This window comes from Vombatus ursinus, unplaced genomic scaffold (genome assembly GCF_900497805.2).
Source record: "Vombatus ursinus unplaced genomic scaffold, bare-nosed wombat genome assembly UNPS02010461.1, whole genome shotgun sequence".
NCBI lineage: Eukaryota > Metazoa > Chordata > Mammalia > Diprotodontia > Vombatidae > Vombatus > Vombatus ursinus.
Window position 1 is genome coordinate 11813632 of NW_020950239.1, and position 23504 is coordinate 11837135.

Consider the following 23504-nt stretch of genomic DNA (forward strand, 5'->3'; position numbering starts at 1 on the left):
GTGTGTGTGTGTGTGTGTGTGTGTGTGTGTGTGTGTGTGTGTGTGTGAGAGAGAGAGAGAGAGAGAGAGAGAGAGATTGCAGATTGGGCTCACTTTGCATGCTGAAATACATTTCTTTTTTCAGGGCACACAGATTCTTTGTGCTTTGAACCTGAGGAGAGCCATGTGTCCCCCATTTAGAAAGCTTGTTAACAAATGTATTTTATCCATGAACACCTTTTAGGGCCTCACTGTGATTTCCCCTTCCAATTAAATGTCGTCCATGTTTCTAAAGAGAAAGGGCCTGGAAAATTCAGGTATGGGGGAGATTTATTAGAGACAATTAGTGGGGCTTATCAGTGGTCCAGGTTCCTATTTTTATTTGTAAAGGAAATAGATTGAACAATGGATTAACAAACACATATCAAGCTCTCACTTTGTATAAGGCACAGTTCTTGGCTTTGAGGATACAGTGATAACAACCCAATGGTCTCTGCCCAGAAGGGAGTTTACATTCTGTTGGGAAAGATAAAGCCTATTCAGTGAGTGCAAAGTATACACGAAGTCTATACTAGAGGGAGTGTGCTGATGATTTCGGGAGCAGAGGAGGTCTTATGTGGGAGGTGGTGGCTGAGCTATGTTTTGAAAGAAGCTGGGGAGGTGGAGGTGAGGCAGAAAGAAGGACATTCCAGGAATGGCAGAACCCTTGTACAAATGTCTGGAGGTGGGAGAAGAATGAGTGAGTGGAGGAAGAGCTAGGAGACTAGTTTGATGGAAACAGAGTATGTGGAAATAACACAGGAGAGGCAGGCAGGAGCTAATCTGCCAATGACTTTAAATGCCAGAATTTTAAATCTGCATTTTATCTTTTTTTGGAGGGTATTGGGGTTAAGTGACTTACCCGGGGTCACACAGCTAGTGAGTATCTGAGGTTGGATTTGAGCTCAAGTCCTCCTTATTTCAGGGCCAGTGCTCTATCCACTGCTCCACCTCACTGCCCCTGCATTTTATCTTAAAGACAAAAGCAAGGCCCTGAAGATTTTTGAGCACGGAGGGTCAGATCTGGGTTTCAGAATGTCCATTTGGCATCTCTGTGGAGGAAGAGAAGAGAAGGGAAGCAGGGACAGGATGGGTAGAATTTCGGTGTCCTGTTAGGAAGCTTTCGAAATAGACCCCATGAGAGGTGATGGGGTACTGAAATAAAACTGATCCTGTTTTCATAACACCTCCAGGTGATGAATAATATTCTGCCGTGTATCACTGTTATTTGTGTCTCTGTCTCACCCTCACAACAAGATTGCAATATCGACTCATTGGAGCCGAGGGCTGTCTCGTTCATCTCTATATCTTCTTCATTACCTCCTCTAGTACCTTACTCATAGGAAGGATCCAATAAATATTTATTGAATTTATTAAATTTTAGAAAGAACCTGGAGAGACCCCAAATTGCATTTCTCCGCCTCTAGACAAGGCCAGCTATGAGCCAAATTAATGTGTGTTTGTCTTCTTTTTAGAGCTGTCTTACACATAGGACTGGACCGCCATCCTGCTATATAGTTAACCATGATGTCATGGAGTCAGCACTGGACTAGGACACAAGAGATCTGTATTCTAGTCTCGACTCTGCCACCAGATCACTGTAGAATCATGGGCAGAGGTCATTTCACCTCTTAGGCCCCAGTTTCCTCATTTGTAAAATTAGAGAGTTTGACCTGGTAGGTTTCTCAGGGCCTTGTTGGGCATAAAATTTTATGATTCTAGTCTGAGATAATGATGAGAGGAGAAATACGGAGAATGGGGATGGTAGCCATTATGGATGGGGCGGTGTTTCCTTTCTACCCATTGAAATTCTACCCATCCTGTCCTGTGAGATCTAGCTGAAATGCTGCCTCTTCTGTGACTGTTGCGTCCAGCCACAGTGATCTCTCATTCCTCTGAAGAGACCCAATATGGTTATTGTTGTTTGTCCTTCGTTCTCGAAGAGGACCTTGACATCAGGATGTGTTTGGGGGACTTGTGAGTTCCCTTCTCTGGAGTCTCCAAGAAGAGGCTGATGATTACCTGTCAGGTGTGTTGGAGAGGGAGTCAGGAGTGTGGGGGTGTTCAGGAGGACTAGCACCTCTGGTGTAAAGCCTTTCTGAGCCCTTTTCTGGGCTTCTCATCTACCGTTGATATCCACCTGCCATCCAACTCTCACCTGTGGCTCCAAGATGCTGTAGCGTGCACAGTGGCCACACCCTGGCAAAACTGTCTTGGCAGATGGGCTAAACCAGGTTGAGGGTAACCAGAAGACCCATCAATGAGTCAGGGAGTTGTCTACCCAAGCATATGAAGACTTTCCCTGGCACAATGGGCGGACGAGAACATTTTGTTCCAATAGCCGTGAAGGTGGCTGAAGCAGGCACTGTGGAGCGCTTGGAGCTCGGTTAGACATCGAAGATGCCAAGGTCATTCAGCTGCATCCCGGGCCATCGCCAGTCGTCTCGATTTTTGTCCAGCCACTGGTCTTTGATGACTCAGGAAGAGAGAGTGAGGCTGATGACTTTGTGCAACTCTGCCTCACTTAAATCCAATTCACGAGCAAGTCAAGACATTAGCCAAATGATGTCATTGGTCCTCTCCAAAAATGGAGGAAGAACAACAGAGGGAATCAGCTTGGACTATATGATGTCTGAGGTCCCTTCCGTGGAAGTATCTGAGTATTAGCTTGGCAAAGAGAACACTTGTGAGAAGATAGGGAAACTCTTAAGTATTCGAAGGACTAAAATGTAGAAGGATTAGGTTCATTGTGCCTGGCTCCAGAGGAAAGATATGAGAACAATTATTACTGGAAGTTGCCAAGAGGCAAATTTTGACTCCGGCTGGAAAATTCTGTGAGCTCTAACATTTATCACCTCTATTCCCTTCCTTGGTTGTTGCTATTTATTGCCTGGTGTTATTGGAGGCAGTCTGGTGTGATGGAAGGAATGCTGATTTTAGTGAGAGCACATGGAAATCTCAACTCAGCCACTCGCCTTTGACCTTAGACAGGCCTTGTTGGGCCTGAATTTTCTCATCTATGAAAGGCAGGCTTTGGACCAGATGATTGCAAAAGCCTCTTCTAAACCCTGTGATCTCTGACTTATTTTAGATCTTCAGCTATGAATAGTGTGCTTTGAATTTCTTAGTTGATGGACCAAACGCTCCCCCTCTTGGAAAACCTTCCTTTCCTTTCCTTTCCTTTCTTTTGAAAGCCTTTCCTAATTATATTTTGAGTTCCCTTTCTGCTCAGGGCTTTGAAAAATCTTCCCAGATTATTATATGGAATGCCTAGTGGATTATTGATTATCAAATATCCAGAAAATAAAAATAACACGTTGGACTGTAATGCTAATGATTTTCTCTTTCTAAAAAGTTACAGAAATTAAAAAATGTATTTTATCACACTTGTGTCTTATCTTCCTTTTTTTGGAAGATTCACTGAAATCTAATAAATTAATAGAAGACATCTTACTAAGTGGCTCCCCAGTTGAATATAGAGACAAAATAGGATGAACCGACAGTCCAGTCAAGGCTTTCCTTGTCCAGTACCCTATAGAGTGGGCATTCATTGGGGAAAAAAATTGTTTATTGAAGGAAGACAGAAAATCACTGATATTTATTAATGCTGGAACAAAATGTGTGACTGGACATGGTGGCACCTACCCATAATTCTTACTACTAAGGAGGCTGAGGCTGGTGGATTGCTTGAGCTCTGGACTTCTGAGCTGCATGATGGTTAAAGCCAATTGGATATTTACACTAAATGTGGCATTAAAGTGATGATGGGGGAGCAGTCTGCTTAAGAAGTGGTGACCTGGCGGGGTGGAGGGGCTGCTAGGTGGCGCAGTGGATAGAGCTCTGGTCTTGGAGTCAGGAAGATCTGAGTTCAAATCTGGCCTCAGACACTGGACACTTACTAGCTGTGTGACCCTGGGCAAGTCACTTAACGCAAATTGCATCACCAAAAAGCAAAAAAAAAAAAAAAAAAGTGTGAACTGGCCCAGGTTGGAAACTGAGCAGGTCAAAGCTTTTTCATCAGTGAAGTTGGGCCTGCGAATGGCCCATGAGTGACCACTACTCTTTTAGTGTCCCTCCTTGTCCCCCCCCCCCAAAAAAGAAAAAAGAAACAAAATATGTGGTGGCTTTCATGCCTTCTTCTGTCTATTCACACTAATAGGTCTGAGATGGGAACAATTACCTTATAGATCTCTTTCCGTCCTTGCCTTCCTTAGACATCCCCTTTGTCTCTGACCTGCCGGTGTCACATCTCTATGCTGTGTCTCTCAGCTGTCCTGGCCTATGTGGGAGACAAGTCCTTTTTCCCTTTGGTTAGTGGAGATGAGACTGGGCTTTTTCCAAAGCAGCCCTAGAGAACTCCTACAAAGATAGTAAAACACAAAAGCCTCAAGATGAATGAAATAACAGCTCAGAATTTTCCTAATGTAACTGAGGTCACAGCTCAGCTTGAATATTGTAGATTACATCCTTTTTTTCTTTGCCTAATTCTATGAAAGGAATCCTTCCTGAAAACCTGTTTTTTCCTGCTAATAGTTATTTCCCCTTTTTTCTTTCCTTCTCCCCAACATAGTAACTTAGACTGCTACTAAACACGTAATAGGTACTGAATGAGTGACTGAAAGGTGGTCAGATGTTTAAGGGACCGTTTGCGGAGGACAGAGACATTTCTCACTCCTTGTGCCTTTTTCTGCCTTCCCACCTTATAAAGGGCACAGGGTAATTTCTGACAGGTGCCATTCCCTTCTTTGTAGTCAGGATATATTTGGTGAACAATTTTTGTAAGCATTCTGTGTCCACCCGTTGGAGAGGGAATTTCAAGTGAAAAACTCCAAATAACTAAGCATGTCTGTTTTGCTACATACATACATATACATAGAGACCTGTGTGTGTGTGTATGTGTCTATCCTAGGTCCTCTTCTCCGTCTATATTCTCTGTCTTGGTCATCTCAGCTGCTCTCAGAGACTTAACTGTCATCTCTAGGCAGATGATGCCCAGATCTACCTAGCTCCATTCTCTCCCCTAAACTTTAGTCCTGCATTGCCAATTGCCTATTTGATATTTCAAACTGGCTGTCCTGGAAATATCTTAAACTTAACGTATCTCAGCTGAACTCATTATCTTTCCCTCTAAACTGTCTTATCTATTTATCTATCCATCCACCCGTCATCTATCTATATCTATCCATCTGTCTGTCATCTATCAATCCATCCATCTATCATCTATTATCAATCTATCCATCCCTCATCTGTTGATCCATCCGTTGATTGATCAATGCATCTTTCTATCTGTTTGTCTGTCTGTCTATCTACCAATCTATCCATCTGTCATCTATGTATTATCTATCTAAACATCCATCTATCATCTATCAATCTATCCATCCATTTATCATACATTCATCTATCTATATATCTATCTGTCTATTCTATTGATTTGTTTGCCATCTGTCTGTATTTCTAGTTATAATTTGAGTGTATTGTTATCGATAATATTAAATTACTATTATTACCTCATATACATGTAGTTTACATAGTGTTTTCCTAAACACTCACAAATAGCCTCTCATAATAAGAAATCATGGCAGGATGTGTGTATGTGTATGTGTGTGTTGTGTGTGTGTATTTAAGAGGAGCTAATTCTTGTTTTGCAGATACAAGCTTGGTAGCAGAGATACCAAGTGGCTTTAGATTTGGAGCTGACAGGAGCCTGAGCCATACATAAATCACATGGACTCTAACCCAGGATCATATATACATATGTGTGTTAATTCAGGGTTAGAAACAGAAGTAGAATCAAGGTCTTTATTTCCTATGTGACCCTTCTCCATTTTGCCACATTATAATAATTGTGCCACGATGATGTTATTTCTTTCTGTCAGCTGTTCTTGTTATTAGTTTCCCTTCTCTTTTCCTTCCTTTCTGTTGTCTTTTTAATTTCTCTTCCTTGCCTCAGGTTTTCCCTTCTCTTTCCACGCTCGTTTTTCTCTCTCGTCCGGTCTGTCTTCCTTCCCTTTGTTCTCTTCAGTGTGGTCTCTCCCGTCCCCCTCGTCAGTTTTCAGACTTTGGCTCCTGTGCTTGTCACCCTCCCGTCCGTCATTTGAGGGATGATTTGCATCCCCATCCTCTCTCTGTCCCTTCACTGATGGTGTCAGCTCTGCTCTTCTGGTTTATGGACTCTTCTTTCTACTGAAGACTGCTCGAGTGTTTCAAAGCCTCCCTTTCTTGCTGGATTTAAAAAAAATGGAATATGTGACCTTAATTTAAAATAGGGCATGTTTTTAAAGAAACGAATTTGCATTTTTCTCTTGTATGTGATTTTTATAGAACAAGCATCCCCACACACTTTTAAGTTTAATCGGCATCACTAATACTTTACTAAGTCTAGACGGTCCATGAAACAATTAATCAAACCCTGGTCTTAAAGTCTGTAGGCTTTCCCGATTTCTGAGGTGTAAATACTCACGCTGAAAATGGAATAGTTGGCTTTTACCAGCCAGTTTGAACTGGCTCCAGCCTGTTTCTGCTTTAGTACCCTTCCAGTTCCAAATACATGATCTGATGCCCAGTCACTTGCAGACAGGGTCCCAATTGACGTTGGTGAAGGACTTTCCATACCAGCAGTCCCTTTCGCTGATGAAGTCCCCGGTCTGAACAATAACGATGGCAAAGTCCACATTTATATCTAACTTCAGTATCTCTGAAGAATTGCATTTCCAATAATCCCAAGGTAGATGGTACAAGGATTGTGATCCCCATTTTGCAGATAAGGAAAGCAAGTTTTAGAAAGTTTAATTAGGATTCCCCAGGGCCTATAACTAGAAAGAGGTTTGGTGCTTGGATTGGAGCCTGGCTGTCAGCCTTGACTCTGCTCTTCCCAGCAGGACATGGGAGCCGTAGGACCTCTCTGGTTCTCCATTTTCTCATCTGTAAAACGGCAGTGGAGACAAGATCTCAAAAGCTCCTTTCTGGTCTAAAATCTTTTATGCTTAAATTCTGACTCCAAGCCAAGCTGCCTTCTAATAGCATTTTCACGCAAAAAAGAAACTGCTGAATGTACTCTCAGGATGACAAGATTTCGAAGTCAGCCTTTCTGCGCATGCATGTAGGTTTCTCAGTGTGTTGGGACGTACCTGCAGGATGCAGTAAATTACCGAAAAACGTGGACTTCTGCAGTAGTGATGGCCCATGGTAGACGCATAAAAAATACTTGTCGACTGTGACTGGCTGTAGTGGAAGTCCCTGCCGATTGCATGTGCTCATGATGGGAAACCTGAGCTGGGCTCCAGATTTATGGGAAGATGGGGGAGAAGAGTATTCATGGGCAGGAATGACTATCTATGATGGTGCCAGCCTGCCCACAATGCCCACATTCTAGTGCTGTTATCCATAAGATCTTTGCAGCACGCTGGCATGTAGTACCAGATTGGTTGGAAATCACTGTACCAACTTTATGCCCAGCGTAGATTATATGTTATATAGATACTCAGTCAGCAAGCATTGATTAAGTACCTACTGTGTGCTTAGCAAGGGGATACAAAGAAAGGCAAAAAAGAAGTATAAATTGGTTTAAGAATATTTTTGAAGAGGAGAGTACCAACCCAAATCTTCCAATGAAAAGAACACAGTTGAAGACACAGGGGTCAATCAGGCAGGAACCCAAAGCTACCAGTCAAGCAGGAAAGGGGAAGGCGGGGCAAGCATTTATTAAGTGCTTACTATGTGCCAGGTTCTGTGCTAAGCACTTTACAAATATGATCCCATTTGAGCCTCACAACAACCCTGGGGGTAGGTGCTGTTATTATCCCCATTTTACATTTGCGGAAACTGAGGCAAACAGGCAAAGGTTAAGTGACTTACCAAAGATCAAACAGCTAGGAGGTGGCTGAGGTTGGATTTGTACTCGGGCCTTCTTGCCTCCAGGTCCAGAGATCTCTCCACTGTTCTAACTAGTTGAGGGAGAGCCCCCCCCCCCTTTTTGCATCCCATCAGTACTAATTTTTTCATTCCCATTCCATAAAGAAGTACTGGATCAGATCGCCTTTGTGAAAGAGATATTGGATCTGACATTTTGATTTTATTTGTTTAGTTTGCTTTTTAAAGACAACACTTTCAACACTGTATTTTCTCTAGTCAGACCACACTTGCCCTGTGTTTGGACAGGTCAATTGGGCAAGGAAGCATTTCTTCATCAAGTAATGAGTAAGCTTATATTAAGTGCCTGTTGTGTTCTGGGTGCTGGGCAGACAAAGACAAAAAGGGAAATGCTTTGATGAGAACCAGTAACTATGTACATTGCATTTATAGCCTGAGAACATCCAATTTGAGTGCTTTAGAAATGTAATCTACTATCAGACCGTCAGTAAAATATATTACTATGTACCTAAGCTTGTCTAAATAGATCATCATTTGTCAGTTAAGGAAGCACCCAGGACCATCGCGGTGACATTATACCTTTACAATGATATCTTTGAGATTTCTTGATTCATTGTCAAAAGCATAGAAGAAAGTGTTTGGACCAAAGCAAGCTTTCATCCCTCCCTTCTGATCTTTGAAGCCAAGCCTTGGTGACTCAAAGAAGGAATTGGGTTGGTGTGACCGCATACTGCTTCCTCATCAGCTACAGTATTATAGATAGTTGGATATTACTGCTGTTAAGCCCAAGTATTATTTTTTTAGCCTATTTAAACTTTTATCAGGTACCCACGTTTTGTCTATTTGGGAAACAAATAGAGTTGTCTGGCTTGCTTACAACAAGAAGTGTATCTCAGCTGGATCTTATGACATAATTCATGATTCCCCCAATCATTTATTTATGCATTTATTTGTTTATAGTGCTAATTCATGGTGCCTTTTAGCGCGAGCACACATTTACTTACTGATCGCTACAAATCTCTCCTGTTCCAAGATAATCTATTATAGTCTGTTAAAAAATATTTTCTCTCTTAAACATTGGGACAAACACATATAACATCTCTCAAAATGCATAGTAAAGAAAATGTCCAGAATCTGTCTAATGAAGTAGAAATCTGGGAGTCATTCACTCAGCTTTTGAGATTGGTATTTGCACAGTGGCATATTTTTTCTTTTCCTCTCTTTCTCCCTCTCTGCCTTCCTTCTGATAATTCCCAACCCTGTGGTTGATGTTTTTGTGAATTTATGTGACAAAAAAAATTAACCTGAGGTGACCAGTCTTGGTCAACTTCTTTATACTTAACTGGACTCATTTGGGATCCTTTTCTACGTGGTAGGACCTTTGAGAGCCTGAACCCCTCTGGCAAAGCCTCTGAGAAGCCAGGATCACCTTCTGGCTATAGTAAAGCATGTGACTGTGACTTAAGTGGGTCATTCCTTCATTTTGTTTCCTGCTATCCATGGTTAATCTTTTGCTGCTGATTGAAACAATTGGTATGAAAACTTAACAATGTTGGATTTCTACTGGGTTTTTCTGATCACTGCACCATTGTAAATAACATTTGATTAGATATGGAGGATGCTTTTAGATTCGTTATTTTCGGCTGTAATTCAGTCACAGTCTCCCATGAGCTTGAGTCCTGCATCGCCAATTGCCTGTTGTTCATTTCAAACTGGATATCTTGGAAATATCTTAAACATGTCTAGAATTGAACTCAATCCTCCCACCCCAGAGCCTTTATTCTTCTTCACTTCACTGTTCCTGTTGGAGGAACCACTATCCTTCTAGTCTCTCAGCAGCATAAACTTTGCATCATCTGTAACTTCTAATCCCAGATATCCGATCAGTTGCCAGAACTCGCTGTTTCTACATTCACATTTCTCTCATCTGGCGCCCCTCTCTCTCCTCACAGAGCCTTAGTTCAGGCTGTCATCACCTGAAATATTGCAATGACTTCCTAATAAGTTTCCCCAACCCAGGTTTCTGTCCGCTCTAATCCATCCTACATGCTCCTACTACAAGAGTAATTTTTCTCAAACAAAACTCTTACCATGGCATTTCCCTACTCAGTCAAATATAATATCTTTCTGTTGCCTCTACGATATCTATTCTGGGATATCTATATATTAACTACTCTGTTTAGCTTTTAAAGTCCTACATAGCCTAGCCCCAACCTGTATTTCCAGCCTTCTTGGACATTAGTGTCCTTCCCACACTGCAATCCAGCCAAACTGGCCTTCTCCCTGTGCTTAACACACAGTGCTCTATCTCTTGTCTTTGAGTGCTTGCCCCAGCTCTCCCCCATGCTTGAGATGTACCTTTCCTTACGTCTACCTCATAGGGTCCCTCTCTTCCTTTAGGACAATAATGATTCAAACACCATCTTCTGCATTTGACCTTTCCTTATCTGCTCCAATTGCTAGTGCCCTCCCATCAAATTACCTATTTAACTACTTTCTATGGGTTAATGTCATACATGATAAGTCTTAGGGCAGTTTTAAGGTATTTCAAACTATCAAAGTTTAAAACCGCCCTAAGACTTTGGGGACACTGTATTTGTTATATATACTCATTTGCTATCTATGCCGTTAGAATGTAAGCTCCTCCAGAGGACCGTTTGTTTCATTCATTGTCTCTATTCCTAGCACCTAGCACAGTGCCTGGAACACACCAAGTGCTCAGATGCCTATTTATTGATTAATTTTTCTCCTATATATTAGAGTTATTACCAGGGTTTCTTCTTGCACCTTAGGCAAATTTAGTGTTTAGGTTTTGGCGTAATCTAAATGTCATTCTGATCTCCTCTTCCACAGAGAGTATTTTGATACTAACTGAAACAAGGATTTTTAAATTCCCCAAACATTAGAAACAGGAAAGTGAGCCTAATACTCTAACGTGTGTGTGTGTATATGTATGTGTGTGTATGTGTATGTGTATGTGTATGTGTATGTGTATGTATAGACAGGGTCACAGAGAGACTGAGACTCATCTGCCAGGGATGGGCTATCCTTTCCTTACTTTACTTCATTTAATTCTCAATTTAATTTACTTTGGGTGCAAGACTGGGGGCACCTCAGTGGGGGATGACCACAGTAGAGGGTTACCACAGCAACAGGGCTCTGAAAATGGCAACCTGGAACCAGATATAGGGTCATAGCCATGGCAGCAGGCTTTTGGAGGATGGAAAGGAACTCCTCCCCATGTTGGCACCCAGGAACAAAGGCCAGCCAGCTTTTATCCTAGTTCTGACTATGTTTCACATTGTTACTCAGTTTGAGATGTGCCAAGAAACTCATTCCTACAAAGAGAATTGGACTTTTGGGTCCATCCCTGTGAAAAAAGGCATTTTTTTTTTAGGTTTAGAAATTTATTATTTTTCTTTTCAGTGAAGTAAAACCTAACCCAACTGCCTTAGGACGAAGATAGAAGAAACCTCTAGTTTTCTCATTGACCCCCCCCCCCCCCCAATCCACTCTGCATCTGGGCACACTCCCTCACTTAGAAGTTGAGGACCAAAAATTCTACCCCAAGCCGACCCGAGTCAGAAAAGAATTAGCAAGCTTCTCATAGTTCCCATCACTATCCAAGTCTGAAATTTACCCACCTGCCTAGTCTCCAGAATCCATGCAGCACTTACTCAGACCAGACCAGACCAACTGAACCCTTCAATAGAGACTGTCCAGATCTTTCAGAAAATACTTCTCTTTCTTTCATCTCCTCAATTCCTCTGGTGGATTAACCCTCTGCTCACCACGTCTGCTTTTGATTTTCACGTTCCTCTTCTTTGACTTCCCCACCTTCCCTGTACTCAACAAAGAGCTGTTATCACTAAAAATAAGAGCTAGACTAGTTGGTTGGATACCTCTCTACCAATGGAACAAACCTTATGCTGGAGATACCAGCAGACAGCAGAGTGTGGTTTGCAGTGCATCTGTTTGACCAGCCTTTTTAATCTGAGAGCTTATTGTATACGATGACATTGGGAGGCGCAGGTTTGAATGAATGGGTTGGCATGTGAACCACTACATTTCTCCTTTCTCTTTGAGTAAGCTTAGGTGACCAGGTAATTGGTATATTTGCTAATTTCAAAGAATGGGTAAATAGTAGCTAGATTAGAAAGTGAGGTGCGGAGTAAGGTATTTGGAATGTTCTGTGCATGAGGATATGAAGTGCTCTTCTGAAGCAGCTTCTGTGGGGTGGTTTGGGTTTTTGTGGTACCCCATATTGATCGTCTCTTCAATAAGGCTCTATTTACTCTGATCTTTATGCTGTGCTTTACTTGGCATGCATAGGAAATCACAGAATTACAGGAGATGGGGTCTTGTGATTTTGGTCTCCTTAATTCTGATCTCACTGGTTTTAGGCAGCTTTGTGCCAGTATCTTAACTAAATGGCCACCTGTAGTTTAAAATTATATAATATCCCTATGGCATAGTCTATTTTTCGTTAATACAAGACATTGTCCCCACGAATGGTAGATAATTTCTAGGGATCCTGAGATCAGACAAATCCGCAAGTGTTTGTTCCCAATTCAGGATGTTTCCTGGTGCCCATTTTCTTTCCAGAAAGCTTTCCTTTTTTCATTGCTCTTTCAATTCTGATCATATCATGGAAAAAGCCCCAATTAGATACTGATGGGCTCTAATACCTTCTAATCCACCTCTTAAATAGAAGGACATGTCCTTAGGGAACAGGAGACAGAGCATATTAAAAAAAACTAATCCCAAATCCTCAAAACAGAAGGGGTTCAGTCTTTTCAGGGACCCATATTCATTCACAATTTAAAGACTTCAGGGAATGAAACACCGGGTTCCTTCATTTCATGAACTGGTATCTAAACAACTTATTTGACATGTGTATGGGTGTCTCACATTCACACTTCTGCCATGATAAAAAGGAAACAGGCAGAGAAGAGGAAGATCTTTTTGTTTTTTTGTTTGTCTGTTTTTTAAATTGACAATGAGCCAGATGGAACATAGTCTCATTACTGTTTCCCCTTATAATTTGCTGAATTACTGTAATGAGGATTAATTTGATTCACAGGATATCCTCCATTGTTCCTAGAGCGTGAGTACTCGTAAAATCTTCTTAAACTCTCCAAGTTCAGAGGAAGGCCAGGAGTCATTAGTTTTTTTGTGCTGTTGAAAAACAAGTTTATGAGTCTGTCTTAATGCTACTGAGATGGACACTCTTGAATGTTGTCCTGGATTGGCAGGAAAACTGGAAACTTCTCTCCTGTGGGAAAGAGGGGACTTTGAATCCTTCAGAGGAAAAAGGGCTCAGTTATTGAGATAATGTTTTCTTTTGTGGCTGAGGAATGAGGAAAGTAGGTAATAGATGTTTGGTTAAGTAAAATCGCATTACAGTCACCTAAGAGGGCCTTATGAAATGTCTTGTTGCAATGGAATTTTAAAACAAGGAGAGTATTGTAAGAAATTGCATTCTCAGTCTACAAGAACTAGACGTGATGATAGAATTAAAGATGAGGTTCTCTTAGGTGAATGAGCACATCAGTGCTTTGAATCCATAAGGGAAAAAAGAAAAAAGAGATACCCAGAATCCTCCTTCCTCCTAGAGCTTGGACCGTTTTTGGATGGATGCTTTCTTGAGTTTAAGTGGTTTCTGTTCTCAGGTTGGGGTGTTTGTCATTTGAAGGCCTGAGATGAGTTGTAGGTAATCACTACTTTAAGACAAGACAGAAGTACAGAGAGCCCTCAGCTACAATTAAAACAGCATGTAATAATTATTTCTTTTCCATTATATAAAATGATTGTTGTGTAGGCAAGGAGCAGAGCAGTTCTTAGCTATACAGAGGTCTTTCTTTGTCCACAGAATTAATTATAACCAGATCAATAGGAAATTATTTGTGGTGGGGCAGGAGACCATGCCTGCCGGGACACGGAAAAATCTTTCCTACACGGATGCTTTTTTTAATGGTATTTATTTTCATGGGACTTTGCCTCTGGTTAAAAAAAAGTTTATAGATATCTCCTGGTTTTTCATCACTTTTATTTCCAGATATACCCCCACCTCTTCTCTCCAGTGCCCCATCTCTTGTAACAAACAATAAAAATAAAAATTTAAAGGAATAAACTTAGCAAAACTGACCAAATCTGATGGTATATGAAATTTTCCATATCTCTGGCTAGCACTCTGCTTCTGCAAAGAAGGGAGGAAGATGGGTTTTATAAGCTTTTCTCTGCTGTATCCAAAGGCTTTAACTTGCTACTTACTGAAGGTAACCAAACATGTTAAATCCAAAGACTTCAGACTGTGGGCTGCCCAGCCCTGTGGGAAGGGAATCTGTACTGAGGAGAGCTCAGCATCACTCCATAGAGCCATGGTGGGCGCCATGATGGGTGCTATGATGGATGCTCTCTAGGTCTTTGAGGTGCTGCTATTACTGGTTTGACCATTTTTATTCCTATCTTCTAATTTTATGGCACCTTCACTTGCCTTGTTCTATCCCCCTTCACTACCCTGAGAGTCAGCCCTTGTTACAAAGAATAAAAAAGAAAGAGGAAAAAACCCCTTGCCCAACCTGTCAGCCATGTCTGATGATGTGGGTGATGTGGTGCAATGATTGTCCTCTCTTTCCCCAAAAAAGAAAAGGAGATGCCCTTCTTCCATGTCTTTTTCCTGAGCTGGGTCATTGAAATTACCCTAACCTTTTGGGGGTCCCAAAAGGAACCCCAATTCTTTTTGCTGTTGCTCTACTTCTTTCCAGACAGTGATATGATTGCTCTTTCTGTTTTCCTCTGTCTTTAACTGAGGGCCTGCTCTCTGTCTCAAGCAGGCCTGTGTCACTTCTGGTCCTGCAGGTGAAGACCATTCAACCAAGCTGCCAGAAAAAAATTGTCATGGGGCTTGGACCCAGTTATGTATGAAATGTTTAGACACACAATTGGTGCAACTTCAGGTGTCTTATGTATGGACGGTAAAGGGAAACAGCTTGAGCTACTCTCCTGTTCTCTAGGGAAGAATATTGACCCTTTTTTCTTGGGAACATAATGGGTCACACACAGGCACGTAAAAGGGGAATACTTTTAGATATACAAGGGACCACTTAGGTTACTCTATAATGAATACGATGCTGGGTCTGGAATCAGGAAGACGTGAGTTCAGATCTGGCCTAAGATACACACTAACTGTGTGGCCCTTGGCAAGGCACTTAACCTGTGTCTGCCTCAGTTTTCTCACCTGTAAAATGGGGATCATAGTAGCATCTACTTCCCAGGATTGTTGTGAAGATCAAATGTGATATTTACAAAGTTGTGATATACATGTATATGTATATATGTTATATATATAAAAACTATGTAACTATATGTTATATATAACTCTGTAACTATGTATATAAATATGTTTTATATATATATATATAACTATGTAACTGTGTGTGTATCTATATATATATATATAGATAGATAGATAGATACACACATATATGTTTAGGTAGTTAGCACAGTGCCTGGCCCATAGTAGACACTTAATAAAATGCATAGTCACCTCACCTTTCATCTTTTCCATCATTTTGCAGGTAGGGAAACTGAGGCAGAGAGATAAAATGAACTGCTTAAGGTCACACAAGTTGTAAGTGGCGGGGCTGAGTTGCAAACCCAGGTGCTCCAAATCCCATGCCCTTTCCATTCCACAGGACCATCTAAGACTTTTGTGTAACATAGTTATTGTCATTAATCATTATGTATTATTATTATTATTATTGTTTTGCTTTCCAGACTGCCACCCCCTATGCCAACAATGTGTGGCTGACCTCCACAACACTGGCAGCATCTGCCTCAGGTGTCAGAATGCCCGCTACTTGCTGCTGGGGGACCACTGTGTTTCTAGTTGTCCCACTGGATACTATACAGAGAATGGAGCTTGTAAACGTGAGTAGCTGCTGGACCCTAAAGCTGGAGATGCCTGCAAAGGTGCTTGGGATATCGTCTGGGGATGTGAGCATCTCTCTGGACCTACTTGTATCCAGCGATGAGGGCGAAGAGGGGGAAAGCATGACGTGGGGCTCTTAGGTCAGATCTGGGAGGTGATCCCGGGGTTTGGGTCTTTGGAGAGTTTGACCTCAAAGATAACATCTCTTTTTCTTTTTTCAGGGTGTCACTTATCCTGCAAAACCTGCCATGGCCATGGCCCCTTCTCCTGCTCCTCATGTGATGCCAACCTTGTCTTGTCTCACAGTGGCTTGTGTACCAGTGCCTGTTTCCCAGGGCACTATCTTGATGAAAGCAATACCTGCCAACGTATGTCTTCTACTAATCAGCTCTCTGCTTTCCTTCTCATCTGGTGCATTGGCTGGTGGTAGAGGGATGGCTCTAGGATTTGTATTTCTTTCTTTTCAATCAACAGTCCTCCTTTGATATTGCCATCTCTCTAGTGCCCTCCTCCCCACTTAGCTTTATACTTACTCCATTATGTCAAGAATTTTTGAACTTTCTCATTGTGGGTATTCCCTCTGCTGCTGCTGATTGCATCTATGACTTGGGACAAGGTTTTTGAGAGTTTCTGTGGCCAAAGAATTCATCCCTTTGTGGCCATGCTGGTGATGACCCCCTTCAAACCAAATTAGGTTGATCCCTCAACAACTTCTATGTACATATTGTCTTATTGGACATGTATGTACTTGATGGCCCTCCAGATTAGAAGGGCCTCCAGAAACTTGTTCTCCACTGGCATGGACTTTGAGAAGCCAGGACACCCGCCTTCATGGTAAAAAAGACACCAGAGGAGAAGTCCAGTGGAGGGTTAATTTTATGAAGTTTATCGATGTAAATTTGCATTTTTTTGCATACATATAATCTTTATAAAATAGAATTTTATAAAAGATCAGAACAACAACCTGGAAGAATAAATCTAGTTCTCCCTAGCATGTGTGACTGGTTTTATACCTGAGCAAAGGTAGGAGGTAAGCAAACCACTCCTAGTTAAGTTCTTTTTCACTTACCTTATTTCAACTTTAGAGATGCTGTTTGTTTTTTTTAAGCTATTCCATTTTTCTTTATTAAATAATGACTGCAAGCATGATGCCACTGTTGCCTTGGGAAAGCAAAGAAGTTGAAGATGTCTCTGTTTTTGTTCAGCCTTGACCTCTGAGCTAGGGTTCTGTCATTTGGGCCATTTGCTAGGATCTGGTTTGAAACACGTCTTATTCGACTATCTCGAATAGTCTGGGGAACTCTAAGATTTTGCAAGACAGAGATGAACGTACGTGAATGTTTGACACGTAAGCAAAGGGGCCTTAGCAGAGAAATAGTGATGGGGTTGGCTTCCCAATAGTGGCATTGTGGGAACAAAGTAGAGTCCATGCTATTGACTAGATGATAAAAATGCATTGTATTAAAGGCTTTCTCCTCTGGGAAGCTTCTTTTTATGTCCAGTGTGACCCCTGCACAAGTCAAGTGTGTTTGGAGTGCTAGCACATAAATAGGGCTGTGCATTTTCGATGGAATAATCTTCTATCTTGGGTTATTTGCTAAAAATTAAGTGTCATCCTCTTAGGAGATGGACAAATCTGGCCCTGGATTGGAAAATTAGACTGTGCGTGTGTGCTTTACTGATAATTTCTGATGCCAGTTTGTGATTCTGACATGTAGAGACCATCACAATCTGAGCCAATTTAATGGATTCACTGTCATTTGGAGGGATATCACTCATCACTGATTACCTGAGGGGCATTTCTATCCTCCCTATTGAAGGACGTGGGAGCTGAGAGGCAGCCTCCCTTTGAGAGATTCTTTTGATTGTGATTTTTTTTTAAAGAGCAGCCCAGTGCTTTACTCTGTCAGTATGGGACTCTTTAGGAATTCACCAACGTAGAGCTTTCTAAAATTATTGATTACGGTTGTGGTGAGAACTGAGAAACAAGTGAATCTAAGACTGTTTCAGAGCCCTGGGCCCCAGAAGGCATCCAGCCCATTTCTACCCCGTACAAGATGCTTGCTAAAGCATTTCTGACAGGCGGTTATCCAGACTTTGCTTAAAGGCATAAAGATGCATTGGAAAAAGCTGTCTTTTCGGCCTCAGAAGAGCTGGGTTCACTTCTTCTTCCTGGTGCTTATTCCCCCGTGACTTTGGACACTTTGGCTCTCTAGACTTCGTTTTCCTTGTCTATAAAATGAGAGAGTTGAACTCAATGACCCTTAAATCCCTTCTTTCTCTAGAAGTATGATCCTATGACCTCCCATCATGGGGAGTGTGGTCCTCACGAAGTGCTACTGCCCTCTTTAGCAGTTCTTCTACAAGTCATCTTTTTCACAGTTTATCATAAAGAGTGCCACGGAACAAGTTGTCTTCCTTCTGTGACATCCTGCTAAGCACTGGAAGACATCTGCCCCTTTCCCCCTTCCCCTTACTTCTCTTAGTCTAAACGTCTGCCATTCTTCAACCTTTCCTCTGACATTATTTCCAGAACTTTCACTTTTTTGCCCAAATTTATCTAGACACTATCCAGTTTGTCAATATCCATCTCCAAATATACTCCGATATTCCAACTTGATTTCATTTGATTTCCCTTCAGTAATGTTGGCATCAGGGCAAGTATCAGTGGGTAGAGTGCCAGGCCGGGAGTCAGAAAGACTCACCTTCCTGAGTTCAAATCTGGCCTCAAACCACTCTTAGGTGTATGACTCTGGGTAAGTCACTTAACCCTGTTTGTCTCAGTTTCCTCATTTGAAAAATGAGCCACAGAAGGAAATGGTAAACCATTCCAGTATCTCTGCCAAGAAAACCCCAAATGAGGTCATGAAGAATTAGACACGACTGAAAAATGACTGGACAACAATGTTGGCATCAACCCATCCATGCCTGTCCGTGCTCTGTCTCTTTAATTTGCTACAATGGTGTCCACTCAAAATATTGGAGGCCTTGCTTGATTTCTCTTGACATTAATAGGATACCAGTGGGAGATTCAGGCTGTCCACTTGTCAGCACTCACTCTCGCCTTGTGACCAGACCATTTTTTTTTATCCTATACAGCCATGTCCCAATTAGTTTGAGTAATGAATCCCCCTCAAGTAGTTGCATCATTCAAATTTGCATTACTAAAAATTATGATTATGTAAAATATGTAACTGGTTAACAGAAGGGAAATAATACAGTGCAAATTCCAATGATGTGACAACTTCATGTGGTTCGTTAATTCGCACTATTCAGTACCTAGCTGTATTTCCATCGTTTCATCTTTTATCCTAGTTGTTCTTCAGAATTCTCCCACCATAACCTGTCTTAGGAAACAAGTCTATTCCAACATATACCCCAAAGGAATCCATACTATAATATACTCATCAGATGGACATCCAGCCTCCATTTGAAGAGGGGGAATGTACCACCTCTCGAGGCAGCCCATTCCACTTTGTGACAACTCTAATTGGTAAAAAGCTTCTCCTGATGTCAGGCCCAAATTGATCTCTTTTCATCTGTTACCCATAGTTTCTGTTTCTGCCCTCTGCCACCAAACTTAACCATTTCCAACCCTCAATCACCTGATAACTTGAAATAAGACTTGAATAAAGTTATTTTGGTCCCTTCCCTTCTTATTCCCTCCATCCTTCTCTTCTGCAGTTCTAAGCATCCCTAGTTCCTTCAGATGCTCCTTATTAGCTTTTGTTTGTTTTTGTTTTTGCTAGGCAGTGGGGTTAAGTGACTTGCCCAGGGTCACACAGTGAGTGAGTGTCAAGTGTCTGAGGCCAGATTTGAACTCAGGTCCTCCTGACTCTAGGGCCAGTGCTCTATTCACTGTGCCACCTAGCCGCGCCTAGATGCTCCTTTTGTGGCACAGATTCAAGGCCCTACACCATATGGTCGCCTCCTTTGAATATTCTTGCTTATCAATCTCCTTCCTAAGTTGTGGCGTCAAGACTTATCCACAAAACTCCAGATGTGGATTGATAAAGTCAGAGTACAAAGTGACTATCACTTTATTCCTGAAAATTTTGCCTTTTTTTAATGCAGCTCAATGTCTAAGGTTTTTGTTTTTGTCCGGTTTTTTGGCTGTCATATTACACAGATCACACACATTGAGCTTTCACCTCGTACTTTGAAAATTGATTCTTTGACCTCAGGTATAAGGCATTGAATTTCGTCTTATTATTGAGCCAAATGCTCTAACCCTGTCAAGATCCTTTTGGATCCTGATTCTGGCAATCTAATGTTACTGTTCCTTCTAAGCTTTTTGTCATCTGCAAATTTGATGAGGATACCACTGATTAATTTCTCCGAGTCACTAATAAATAGACTAACCAGTTCAGGACCAAGGAGAGATACTTGGGATGCTCCACTAAGGAGACTTCTTGCTAAGTTGTCATCCAGCCATTAATGACTACTCCTTAAGTCCAAGCATTCAATCAATTCGGAATTCACCTGTTTGTCTTATTGGCCTTTCTCTGTCTCTGTCTCTCTCCCTCTCTCCCACTCTTTCTCTCCCTTCTCCCTCTCCCCTTTTTTCCTCCTCTCTCTCTCTCTCTCTCTCTCTCTCTCTCTCTCTCTCTTTCTCTCACACCCACACCCACACCCACACACATACACACGAATGTCTGATACCTTATTAAATGCTTTGCTATAATCTCAGAATTCCCTTTACCTAGTAATCTTGTTAAAAAAGGAAACAACATTAATCTGCTCTGGCCTCGTCTGGATGAGGCCATGCTGGATTTTTGCAATCACTTCTTTCTTCTCTAGGTGCTCACCAACCATCTCTAACCTTTTTTTGAACACTGAGACAATGTTTGCCCTTTTCTAGTCCTGCGGTGCCTCTCTTATTTTCCGTGGCCTGTCAGATATTATCTGTAGTGGCTCGGTAATCACACCCACCATCTTGGTATCCAAGAATCTAGTTCATCCGGGCCAGGGGACTTGAATTCATCAAAGACAGCTAGGTGCTCTCATACTATCTCCTTACTTATCTTGGCTGTCAGTTCCCTAGTAGTCATTTTACTTTACCTAGTAGTCAAAAATGGAGGTCATTTTTGTTGGCAGAGAAAACAGGAACAAGATAGAATTGAATTGCCCTATCTTATCTGTGTTGTAAGTTAACATCCTTGAGCATCATTCCTATGCTGTCTTTGAGCCTCCTCTTTCCCCCAGTACAGCTAAAAACCAAACCAAACCAAACTTTTTTTGGTTGTCCTTAGCTTCTATAATCAGCTTAGATTCATTTTGAGCTTTAGCACCCTGGACACTATATTTATAGGCCTGTACCATACTCTTAAATTGATCTTTCTTTACCTGATCTTTCTTTCAACTTCAGTACCATGTACATTTTGAAAGTTTTAAGTGATTGTTGAGTTCCTGGTACAACCTCATTGATCTATCCAGTCATCTCCCTGTTTTTCTCCTCTCTGCAGTTGTTTCCTTTTGTGTCTTCATAATTTCTTTCTTGAGAGTTTCCCATCCATTCTGGACTGAATTCCCACGTAGAATTTTCTTCCATGCAATCCTTTTTTTTTTTTTTTATCATTCAAGCCCATTTTACAAGTGAGGGGAATGAGATTCATGGAAAGCCTCCCTCAGGGTCACAAAGCTACTATAGTTGGTGCAGCTGGATCTCCTAACCAGGTTTCTGACTCTAATCTTTCTGGGATCTCTCTTGTTTATCTCTCCTAAGAGCATATTATGAATGAAAGCAATGATAATAAAAGTTCCAATATGTTTTTTTTCACATTTTTAGGGATAATACCTTACCCCATCATCCAGGCAGACTAGTGTTTGATACTTTTAGTTCTAATCGTTTGGTCATTTCTTCCCCTGTGTCTGCTCAGCATGCAATGCCCAGTGCTGGAGCTGTGATTCCCCATCAAGATGCACCTCTTGCAGGGACCCAACTAAGGTCCTTCTCTTTGGAGAATGTCAGTATGAGAGTTGTGCCCAGCAGTACTACCTTGACTTGTCTACCAAGATGTGCAAAGGTAACCAAAGGGTTTTTTTTCCCAAAATTTTCTTTTTAAAATTATTAACTTGACAAGCATGAATAAATATGAACATTTCCGTGTGCAAAGAAGAGCAAAAAAGCAGATTCCACTGGAAATGGTGAATATCTATTACATATAGCTTTTGAAAAAAATTATGTACATTTAGCATAATGATGCCAACACTGCCCTGTTTATCTTGTTTCCTTCTGATCGTTTTTTTCTGCTTTCTCCTTTGCATTTTTAAACATTTCATGGACACTCTTTCCTTTTTTTCTTTATTTTATTATCCTTCTTCTCTCTCTACTCCCCTCTCTCACCACAATACTCTCATTCAAAAAAAAAAAAAGCCCAGCCTTGTAATAAATAAGTATATCCAAGCAAAACAAATTCACACCTTGGTTGTGTTTGCGAACATATATATTACTCTGCTAAGCAGTGAGAAGAAGCAGGCTTCATCATTACTGACGAAGGTCTTTTTGAAGTGTGTGTGTGTCTGTATGTAAGTCATGTAAATAGTCCCTCACTAATGCTCCTACAAGGTTGAAGTCACCAGAGTGGGCAGGCGGTTTTCTTGTGCCCCTATGGACGTGGAAAGCACTGGCAGTATTCAGAGGGCTTCTGCCATCAAAAAATGTTTTCTTTTTTTATCCATTTCCCCCAGTTATCGCCACAAATTCTGTGATTTTATGTTGCCTTTTAGAAGGAATGAACGGAATAAGGAATGAGATACTCCATCACTATTTTGCCCTCCTGAGCATGCCTCTGAAATGTTCCTTTATTCTTTCTTTACTATTCTCCCCCGCCCCTGCTTCTAGGAGGGGAGCTAGAGCTTGCCTATTAGGCAGGTAGAAAAATTTGGGATACTTTAAAAATTCAAAATGTGTGATAATTCTCCCTCCTGTCTACTTTCGTTCCCAACTTAGGAGGTCTGTTTTCCTTCAGTCAAGAGCAGCTTTTCCATTTTCTCCCTCCCCACCGGTGACTGGCTGCTTGTGGTGAAAAGCCAAGATGATCACAAATCATTTCCCTTGTAAATAATTTTGTGACTCAGCTGGCAGATTTTTTTCAAGGGTCTGTTTTAGTGATTAAATCTCACCTTCTCCCATCCCTGCCATGGCCCCTAGGTCTAGATCACCCAAATAAATGAATGAGATTAACGTTCTAAATCTTCTTTGGAGCACAGGTACAATCTTGCATGGTTACTGGCTTCTTGGGGACTTAGAAACATTGGATTCTGGACAAAAGGAAAGGTAGATGATGAGAGATTTCCACTATTTGGAGCAAGGGCTGGACAAGGCAGAATGTTGGAGAGCATTAATGAAAATAGTACTCTGAGGATAGAACACTTCCTTATCTGTTGCCTTGTAATTATTTGCTAGCTGTTTTATGGATGTGCCTTGCCTCCTTACCACCCACTGTAAAAGATAAACTCAGGTTGCAGAGGCCACATCTTATGGGATCCTGGGATTTGGAGTTCAAGTAATTAATCAACAAATATTTACTAAGCACCTTCTATGGGCCAGACATTGTGCTAGGCTCTGTAGTAAACAATTGCTACTCTAAAGGAATTTATATGAGATTGGAGAAGAGAAGTGTGTGTAAAAGTGTATACAGAACAAATGAAAAGTAATTAATGGAGAAGGAAATGGCAAACC

General features: G+C 41.4%; 1 protein-coding gene across 1 annotated transcript in view; it reads left to right on the plus strand.

Moving 5' to 3' along the window:
* Nucleotides 1–23504, plus strand: part of FRAS1 (Fraser extracellular matrix complex subunit 1) — a 475354-nt gene that overhangs the window by 255783 nt on the left and 196067 nt on the right. The window contains exons 21-23 of the mRNA XM_027854503.1: nucleotides 15667–15819; nucleotides 16042–16188; nucleotides 21700–21846. Coding sequence (XP_027710304.1) covers nucleotides 15667–15819; nucleotides 16042–16188; nucleotides 21700–21846 — 447 coding nt within the window. The remainder of the gene's footprint in view (nucleotides 1–15666; nucleotides 15820–16041; nucleotides 16189–21699; nucleotides 21847–23504) is intronic.